Below are 10,084 nucleotides of genomic sequence, written 5' to 3' on the forward strand. Positions count from 1 at the left end.
AGGCCCCAACTATGCAACTCAGCTGTACTACTTCAGAGGAAAACATTGTAGTACTACATTTACCTGACATACATTGCAGATTCAGATTTGACTTACAAAATATAACCATTCATATATGATGCATAATTATTCATTAAACTATCCGGCATCATAGAATTGAAAGCTCCACCTTGAAGACATTATAACCATAACTAAACATTCGTGAAACGTTAGAAAAAACAACATCCCGCGAACACACCACGAAACGTTCTGTGAAACAAATTTAACCAAAATAAAAAAAAGTTTTAATACGTATACTAATACTTTTACTGAAGAACATTTTGAGTACCTCTTCTGCCACGGTCAATGCATTAACTTCTCCATTCAGAGACGGTGAAAAGCGAAGCAAGACAGCGTTTCGCCTCGGGGTTACTCGCGGTCACAGACATAACAGAACAACATAACAAGACATTCTTTGTTTTACAGTTGGATGAGTCATGTTATTGTGGGCCTCCACTATGGCCGCCAGGGGGCCCGTGTGATACGTGAACCCCCCTCGCGCTCTACGGGTTTTATTTTGGAGGTTGTGGGCGGAAGTAGTGTGGTACAAAATAGGGCATTGACGCTAGTCTCCCTGCAGAGAGAGAGAGAGAGAGAGAGAGAGAGAGAGAGAGAGAGAGAGAGCTGAGAACATCCGCTGGAGGAGCAGACAGACAGACGGACAGACTGCAGGAAGAGAGGAGCCGGTCGCAGGGACAGCTCTCCAGAATACACCGCTGAAATGGGAGTCGAAATCGAGACTATCACCCCGGGCGACGGTAAAAAAAAAAAAAAGAAAAAAAAAAGAAGAAAAAAAAAAGCCGACTTGCATAGAAGAAAAAAACGCGTTTGTGTTCATTGCTATTTGCACTTTAATCTGTTTCGCATAGCACGATAGATGGGCAGCCCGATGCAGATCGCAGAAACACCGCCTCAGCCCGTTTTATTAAGCGCCTCTTTTGGTTTCCTCCACAGGAAGGACTTTCCCCAAAAAAGGACAGACGTGCGTGGTGCATTATGTCGGTGAGTTTTAAATAAGAAACTTATTGCTCCGCACGCATGGACACACGCTGCACATTTCACTGCTCCTGTTTGGTTATTAATACTCACATAGGCCGTACAAGTGGAGTGACGGCTGTGGGCAACTGTCTCACTACACCCGTATGAAAGATAGACACGCGTGGCAATCCTGTAAGTATCACCGCAGACACTGTTAATCCCCATAATAACCTTATTATAGCGATGCTGGTGCACTTTTTTGAAATGCTGTGGAGCGCGAGACATTTTTTTTTTTTTACCCCCAAAACCTTCCAGGCAGTGATTTATCAGTAGGGCAAAGAGGCACGACTGTCAGTCACCGACCGGGCTGCATGGAAATGTAACCTCTTGCCCACATTTTTTTTACTCCGTGGAAGCACATTCTGCGCTCAAGATTCCTCGGTTGTGATAGTGTCCACAGCAGCGGGATCGGTGGTTGACTGTGTACGTCCCGGGGACAGCGCACTGGGTTCATCACTGCGTAAAAATAATGCGCGCTCTAGTTTGGGCCGACCGGTCCATTACGGTCTCATCAAGATCAGCGGATAATGTAGTGTGTCTGGAGAATTAAAAGAAAAAAAGAGAGAGACGCAGACGGATTCCGCCGCAGGGTTCACTCAGAAGCCCAGACAGACAGACAGACAGACAGACACCAGACAGCGGGGTCTTAAATCCCGTCTGATTTCCAGCGCTTTTCTGTCTTTGTTGGAGTTTCTGGGGGGGTTGGTGGCGTTCAGTTGAGCGGATTATAACCGTCTGGCCGACTCACTGTATTATTCCTGTCATTTTTTTCTCCACAGACGCGTAATGTTTAAATGACACTGAACATTTGAAGCATTCCCCATCCTATAAGAACGACATGGCATCACTTATTTATTGCTAAAAGGGGCCCAAAACATCAGTTTTATCTTTTAATTGTTTTTCGTAGCCATAATACAGCCATGGGACCAACATGATTATATGTCTAGGGCTGCTGAGGATTGTTTTCAGTATTGACTCATGTAGCAATTCATCATTAGGTCTACAGAATGTCAGTAAATACAGAAAACAGACCAGACTTCTTAAAATGTCTTGTTTTACCCAACAAGCAGTCCAACACTGTAGTCTGCGTATGAAGAGCCAAAGATATTCAGATTACTATTGTAAAAGGCTAGAAACCCAGAAAATATCACATTTTAGGAACTAGAACCAGTATTTTTAAAATGTATTTAACAGATTAATCAGTTATCAAAGTCGTTGCAGATTTGTTTTCTGTTGATCACTGATCGATTAATCTCGTGTCACAGCGCTGCTGTGAGTGAAATGCTATTGCCAACATGCTCACAATGTCGATGTTCGGCTGGTGTAATGTTATCACGCCATGTTAACCATCTTAGTTCAGTGTGTTATAACATTGGTAATAAGCACTAAACACAAAATACAGCTGAGGCAGAGGACAATCTCTTAAGGTTTGCAGGTTGTAAAAACAAAAACACATATTGCCCTGATGGAGGTGAGAGGATCACCAAAGTCATTATGATACATCCTCAGGTGAGCATGAATGTCTGCACAACATCCCATGGAAACCAATTCAGTAGCTATTGGGATGTTTCAGTCTGCCGACAGCCAGATGTTGCCATTCACAGTCACACCGCTAGCACTGCTAGACAGCCGTTAAAAGAGATTGCAATTCAAACATAGTACAAACAATGAACTGCGTAGCATCAGCAGCAAAATGGGATTCCAGATGGACTTCCCTTCCCACCGTGCTGGTCTGCGTCCTCTTGCCTGGTTAAGACAGACACAACTCTCTCTGTAATACAAGCCTCTTTGCTTCCAAGATTATGTAACAAGCTCTGATTCGGGCCTCTTACATGTGAAGTATTTTTTTTTAATTTCTTTTTAGCATTAGTCTGCATCTTCTTTGTTTTTTGTTTTTATATATCACAGAAAAACTGCAGGATATCCTCTCAGGGCGGCCTCCCTTCCTGTCAGCCTACAACTCAGCCTGGAAGCGCGACATGAAACAGGATATTCCATTACACACAAGCCTTTTCTTAAAAGGCAGACGTCAAAGTGAAGATCAAAACTTTGATTTGCTTGGGGGGGGGGGGGGGGGGGGGGGCGGCTCTGCCTGCAGGGAATGGCCCCGTGTTTGAAAATGTCATCACTGTGTGGTTTGGTGGTGAAATGGCCACAGTGGCGTTGATGCTTTGGATCGGTCCTTTTCAGCTCGTGCAGATAATTCCATTCGGCTGCTGTCTTGATGTGCAGGAAGAGGACAGGACGCCCACTCCCGCCCGCCTGGATTACAGGCTGCATCTTGCCAGCCGTCCCCCCTGATGTGCCCAACAACATAAGCAATGTCGCACCTTCGCCCACACTACACACACACACACAAACTCGCATCACGCCAAACCATCACACGCACACGCTGCCTTCCTGGCCGGTGCTAATAACAGTAATAGCACTGGTGTAAATAGTCTTGGAGGGGTGCTATTCTGCAGTTCGACGCTTGCGTTTTTCCTGACTGTCACACTGAAACCCACCCTGCAGACAGCTGCGGCGGCTATTTCGGAGATCCTTGGGATCCTTTCATTTGCGTTCTCAATATACACACAGCAGGGGAAGATGGATGTCAGAGATCTATTTGTTTCCAACGTTTCTTTTATAAAATGTTATAAATACAGTTGCCAGAGCCAGTATTTTTCTATCATTATCTGGTCTGCTCATGTTTCCTGCATGCAGGAAGTGATGATGACTCCCTCTTAATGCCGTGCCTGTCCAGAGATAATGGCTGGATGTTTCACTCACAAGATGAGGTCACGCATCGGCAGCCGCCTCACTCTCTCTCTCTCTCTCTCTCTCTCTCTCTCTGACTCTGTGCCTCTCTCTCTCCGTCCCCCTTTTCCCACAGGCTCCCTGACAGACGGACGCAAGTTTGACTCGTCCCGCGACAGGGACAAGCCTTTCAGGTTCAAGATCGGCAAGCAGGAAGTGATCCGAGGCTGGGAAGAGGGTGTAGTGCAGGTAGGCTGGAGAACTGAACGCGTACCGCACATATCAATTATGCACCTCCGTTTAAGCTTTGAGTCTTAACAATGTAGTCACTAAGCAGCTTCAACAGTCACAATTCAGAGGCAAAAAGCAATTCTGATTGCAAGAGAAAAAAAACACATTTTGCTATTTGTTCAACTGCTGATATAAATTAATTTGTTGACATAGTTCCATTATCGAGTTTTCCCCCCGACGAAGGTTTCCATTAACGCAGCAAACGGTGGGTCAATACAGAACGGGACGCAGCTCTTTATCTCACACGCTGAGCCCTGCAGCATTTTGACGAGGTGGCTAGTGATTGGTCCTGTAGCTTCATGGAAGTGTGGCTTCACGTTCTTCGCATACTGTGTATATGGGTTAGAATGCCTTTAATATCTAAGTAAGGCATCTGCTTAAAAATGACGGTTGCAACATCAATTATTGTGCAGTAAAGAGTGGAGGAGTAGATTAAGAAATAAGGCAGCATAGATGTTTCTCCCCCGTCACTTTCACTGTGCCCCGTGGTTTATTATCCAACTTCGACCTCCAGAGACTTTTGATCGGATTAACTGTATTTTATGTTGTTCTCTCTCCTCTGTTCTTGTCGCCTGTTTCCTCGTACCTCCAGATGAGTGTTGGTCAAAGGGCCCAGCTGACCTGCTCACCCGACTTTGCTTACGGAAACAAAGGCCACCCGGGCATCATTCCTCCCAACGCCACCCTCATCTTTGACGTCGAGCTGCTGGGTTTGGAATGAAACAAACTCACGGCCTGTTTTTTATTTTAATTTTTATTTTAATTTTTTAGTTCTGTGTAAGTATTCTGCAACAACGTACTTTCTCCTTGTTACTGTTGGTTTTACAACTGTTAGCGACAAATCACATTCTTCCTGTGGCACGGTGAAAGTCATTAACTAACGTCAGCTAATATGCTAGTGCTAATCACAATAGCTTAACAAAAGTTTTTAGTTTTCTTTCATTTTCTCTATTTCAATAAGTCACAATGCTAACATGTTCCTGCAGTGTCTGGTTGAGATGAATCAGCTACATTTGTGTAGAGTGCTAAGCTTAACAACCTACATTGGGCGTATATGCGCTAGGTAGGGTGTTTAGCTTAGCACTCTACACAACTGCAGCTAACTGGCTAAGTTACACAGCCATTAGTGGCATTTATAGTGCACTCATCAGCCACTACACCTACACTACTAACTATAGAGCAAGAGAAATCACACAATATACAGACGTGTTACTGAAGAGGGAAAAAGCTCTCCGAGCTAGCTAACTTGCTAAAACTATCAGTTAGCTAGCTCATTAGCTCAGTGGCTAAGGAGGACAACTAGTTCACACAGTTTGTTCAAGAGACATAGTACCATCGACTCGTGACCCTCGGCTGTATGGAAACCATTCCTCTTTTGTGAAGTTTAGATCAAGAGCTGGTTTGAATCCAAAAATAAAGGGTGTGGTACAATGCAGAAAATAAGCTATGATAGCTTTCCTCATTTTCGTCTCTTTCTCTGTTACCTTTTTTCTTCAAAATGTATACCACTTATCTTTTAGGCAGCCAATGGTGTCCCTGGTTTTCACTACTCAAAGAAAATCATCTTGCAGAGACTTGTATAGAGTGGCAATCCATGACAAGCAGGGGCCATTTGAGAACTGTCCTTGGTGGTGCATTGAATGAAAGTTTAAACGACTGAGATCTGCGAGAAAGCTGTTTAAATACAGTGTATTCATGAGCCGTGCTGTTGGAAAAATCCAATACACAAGCCCAAAATTAAATAGATGTTTCTAGCATTAGAAATGATGCCATTTGGCTGATGTCTTTGAGGGTGAGCGTTTGAAACAATCCCTGCTCACATCTTCTATACGGTGCAATTGCAATTGAAACAGTAATCGATTGCCTGTTTCGAGCAAGTTAGCAATTCTCTCCAAGCTAATTTTCCATTGTGTAAGGAAAAATATATGGAAATCAGTAGCTGCTTGAAAGGTGTGAAACCAGTCTAATAATGTTAAGTTAATATTGTAGATCACTGCTGTCTTTTTGTGATTGACTGTCCTCGTTTGGTAATAGATTAGCCCCCAGAGTGTCTCAAGATCAGCACTCTGGACAGCGGTCGAGACGAGCTTTGTACTAATGTTAGATCTGCCTCAAACTGATCTAGTGTCAGTGTGTTTTCAACCGAAGCATGAAGCGTTGTTTTACATCTGTAACGTTTGTAGTTCAGGCACACTGTCATTTGTGCTCTAATCCTAATTGTCCCCTCTTGTTGTCTTCACAGGTGACTTCCTACCTGGGTGACCCGGAGAGAAACTAGGAGAGTCTGCACTTGATTCTATATGAGGCTTGAGTCTATAGTTCCACTACTTATTTCATCAAACTACAGACAGTTTATGTTATTTTGTCTCTGTGACTGAGTGAATTCTATTTTCTATCATGTCCTTCCTCCGTAAGACACATGGGCCATAACTTTACAAACCTCCATGTCTTGAATTCTTTCGAATTTTGCGCTTTGATTTTCTTAATGTTCTTTCCAAGTGTTGGTCTTGCATGGTTACGCTGAGAAGTACAAAAACACCAAATAACCTCTAGCGGTGACATTCATCTCTCACGGGTCACTAGCATAACAGTGTTCGAGAGCTGGCGCTTTGTCGTATTACAGGAAAGGAAAAAAAGTGTCCAAAAATAAAACGAAAAGCACACATTTGTATCCCTATCCTGCTGAAAATCAGAACAAATGGAACGAGTTTCTGTTAGAGAGAGATGAGACTTAGCGTTGAGTTCGGTGGCTGCCTGTAGTGAAGCGTCAGGTCATGGGAGGCCTTCGTGGTGCAACACAGAAACTGAGTTTGCTACATGAAATGGCCGTTTGAAGTGTGAGCTAGAGAGGCGTAATTGCTGTAAAGGCGAACCAATCGCGGTTGTAGATAGTTCTGTGTGCCCACATCTCTTCACCAGACACATGGTTACTACCTAGACCCCTCTGCATGTTCAAGGCCCGACCGGAAACCCTTAGTAGTATGTACACGTTGAAAGCTTTGCATCCGATTTGCGTTGTTATTGCCTTCTTATCTCACCAAGTCTTTAAACCCCATTTAAAGCCATACACAGGTCGAACAGTGCAAGGACAGGATTTGCGTTGACGCACATCAATTGGATTAATTTTTTTCTTAGTAAAAATAAAAATAAAGAAATGGGAAATGCTTGAAATTGACAGGGGGTTGAGGAGACAATCAAATTGTGACCTCCCCCGTTATTTTGTGTAACAACTTCAATCATGTATTTTTCAGATGCCAACTTTCTATCTCTGAGAAACAACAAAGCTAATGTATAACATGTGATGATAGATATTGTTTTTTCCTTTTAGTTTTTTTGTCCCCAGTGTCAGTGAAGTACCACACTGCCTAACTGAAAAATCAGTGTTGTGGTAGACAAAGAAGCTGACACATGGGCATCCCAGTGGTTTTGTATCTCAAATAAATAGTTTTAAATGGAGTTTAATGAAGGAATACGCTGGCCTGGCTGTCAGATATTGACCGTGGCTGTCGATGTTACATATTGGCCAAGCTGCAGGTGGTGCGGCAGCAGTCCACCTCTGTACTGTGTAGTTATTTGCTGATACGTTACTGTATGCAGACTAAACCAATGATGACATATTTAAAATAAAATAAGTGCTCTCCACTTGCATTTTGTTTTTGCTTTTCTTTGTTCATGTTTAAATGATATTTTATTATTTTCTTTTTCCACAGCAACAAAGTCAGACAGCGCAGATATCGCCAAATTGCAAAACAAGAATAAACTAAATAGTTAGCATACATGGATTGCATTAACATGCATATGGATTGCATTATATTCATATTTGTACACACCCCAACAAAAAAAACAAAAACAGCAGTAGGCCAACAACATCCCCAGGAAGATAATTCGTTTATCCTTTAAAGTCAGCCGTCTGAGAATTGAGCAAAACTGAGCTAAGCTCCATGGCAACATTTTTCCACATTGCCAGATAAAAGATAAAATGATAGTAAGCTCCAACTTCTTTTTTTACACTTTCACACGGAGTGGAGAGATCCGGAAATTCATTTTGTTTAAGAAGTGAGGAGGGCGCTGCTGTCTGTAATATTCTGTATTGGCTCTCTTGAGTCTATAACGTGTAAATATTTTATTAGCAGATTCAAAGGTATCAGACCACACCTTAACATCAGGTTAAACCTATAGTCCATTTCTCAATACTCCCTAATTCTGTTGGCATTATTATTAATATCCATTTTAATATTAATATATATTGTATATGAATTGTACATTACATAAGAATGTGATATTATTATTGTTATATGGTAATATACTTTTAATACATAGATACATTTATATCCCTAATTAAGTAATTAAGACTGAAAGATCATTCTGCAAAATGAGTACTTTAACTCTTGATGCTTTGCTGATGATATTTCTGTATTGTTATTATTTTTTCTTGTCGTGCAAAACTTTTTCTTACAATTAAGTAAAGAATCTAAGTACTCTTCCTACTCAAAGGGCCCCCAGAAGGTCGGATTTGCAGCCTTGCTCCTTGCATGTATGACTCCGCACATTGAGTGGTTTACAAAACACTAAACAGTCATCTCTGTTTTTTCTTTCAACATGAATGAAAGCCAATATTGCTTAAAAGGGGCTCCAATTTCACACATGCAGGTCAGCTTACTCAGCCCGTCAAAACAGTTAGGTAATGTCTTCTGTGACTCCGAGGGAGCTTTGCCAAGTCTCAGGAAATAACACCGATGATGTCATTAGCCATTGGCTGCATTATGGGGAAGGCAGTATCCAGTATTTATATATATATATATATATATATATATATATATATCAAATATATATATATCCTGATTTTTAGTACCTAAAGTAAAGCTAAAAATACTGGATACTGCCTTCCCCATAATTCATATATATATACAGTATATATGTAGGCTTGTGTGGCACCAAATTTTTTCTTTTATTCTGTCCTGTGAGTCCCCCAACTTTATGGAAGTTCATTACTGAATCACTGCAGTGCCCTTTTAAAATGAAAACTCAACAATTATTTGGTTTTTAATAAGTAACTCTAAATCCGGAGATTTCAGTTCAAACAAATGATCAAAGGGTTTAAACATTCCTAATAAGCCACACTGGAAAGGTTCCACTGTAGGCTGCATGATTTCCATAATGGGAAAAGGACAGATTTGAATTCTGTGCCGTCATCACTTATACAATTGGTAGCTCTAAGTCAGTGCCCTTCTATACCTTAGAAAGAAAACTCTGTGATAAATAAAACGAAATGGTGCCCTGATCTATGCTTTTCCATGGGATCACATTTAATGTATGCTGCCGGAGTATAGGGTTTTAAGGGGTTTCTCTGGTAATTATATCCAAACAACACAATCATGTGGTTGAGGGATGGTGCTACACATTTTTCCCGCTATGACTTGCATTTTATTTCAAGTGTTATACAGGCTAAATATATAGTCAAACAAAAATAAGGGACAATGGAAGAAGGGATATCTGAAATAAGATTTTTGTGGATCTTGTTTGTTGTGGATGCTGCTTGTGTCCTTGTGTCTTGTAAAGCCACATGGGCCGGGTGTTATATGGTGGACACTGACATCAATCAATGAAGGAGTTGATTAGGATCCATTCTTCTCGGAAAAAAAAGTCCTAGTTTTATCAGGCAGTCAAAAAAATACAATAAAAAAAAAAACTATTCCCGGGGAACAGGCTGTATCATAAGGGCCTTGTAAATATTTGGTTTGGGATAATCAGCTGTCTCATAGATCCAGACCGGTCTAACGTGCCATTACTTTAACCCAGAGTGCAACAACAGAAGACACAAAGCAGGCTCAATATGCCATCTGTGTTAGGCATGTCATGGTGATTGTCATATGGTACAGTATGCTTCTCGTAAAACACGGTCAAAGCGAGTTGAAAGGTGCATGTGACCGATACGGGGCGTGGCCTAAAACGTCAACATTGATTGACGTGGTTTGCA

General features: G+C 41.7%; 1 protein-coding gene across 1 annotated transcript; it reads left to right on the plus strand.

Annotated features, from left to right (window-relative positions):
* Positions 1-579: 579 nt before the first annotated feature.
* Positions 580-7,749, plus strand: fkbp1ab (FKBP prolyl isomerase 1Ab). The gene is made up of 5 exons (XM_068733230.1): positions 580-797; positions 994-1,041; positions 3,953-4,065; positions 4,700-4,884; positions 6,350-7,749. Exons 1-4 carry the CDS (start codon positions 761-763, stop codon positions 4,826-4,828), a joined length of 327 nt encoding a protein of 108 aa, XP_068589331.1. The 5' UTR covers positions 580-760; the 3' UTR covers positions 4,829-4,884; positions 6,350-7,749.
* Positions 7,750-10,084: the final 2,335 nt, after the last annotated feature.

This window comes from Cebidichthys violaceus, unplaced genomic scaffold (genome assembly GCF_023349555.1).
Source record: "Cebidichthys violaceus isolate CVI_PGR_0920_01 unplaced genomic scaffold, fCebVio1.0.p SCAF_6, whole genome shotgun sequence".
Lineage (NCBI taxonomy): Eukaryota > Metazoa > Chordata > Actinopteri > Perciformes > Stichaeidae > Cebidichthys > Cebidichthys violaceus.

Excerpts from the sequence above, each read along its gene's own strand:
- fkbp1ab (XM_068733230.1), top strand. The coding sequence starts at position 761 with ATGGGAGTCGAAATCGAGACTATCACCCCGGGCGACG. Across the intron at positions 798-993 it reads GACTATCACCCCGGGCGACG|GAAGGACTTTCCCCAAAAAA; the intron begins GTAAAAAAAAAA and ends TTTCCTCCACAG. Across the intron at positions 4,066-4,699 it reads GGGAAGAGGGTGTAGTGCAG|ATGAGTGTTGGTCAAAGGGC; the intron begins GTAGGCTGGAGA and ends TCGTACCTCCAG.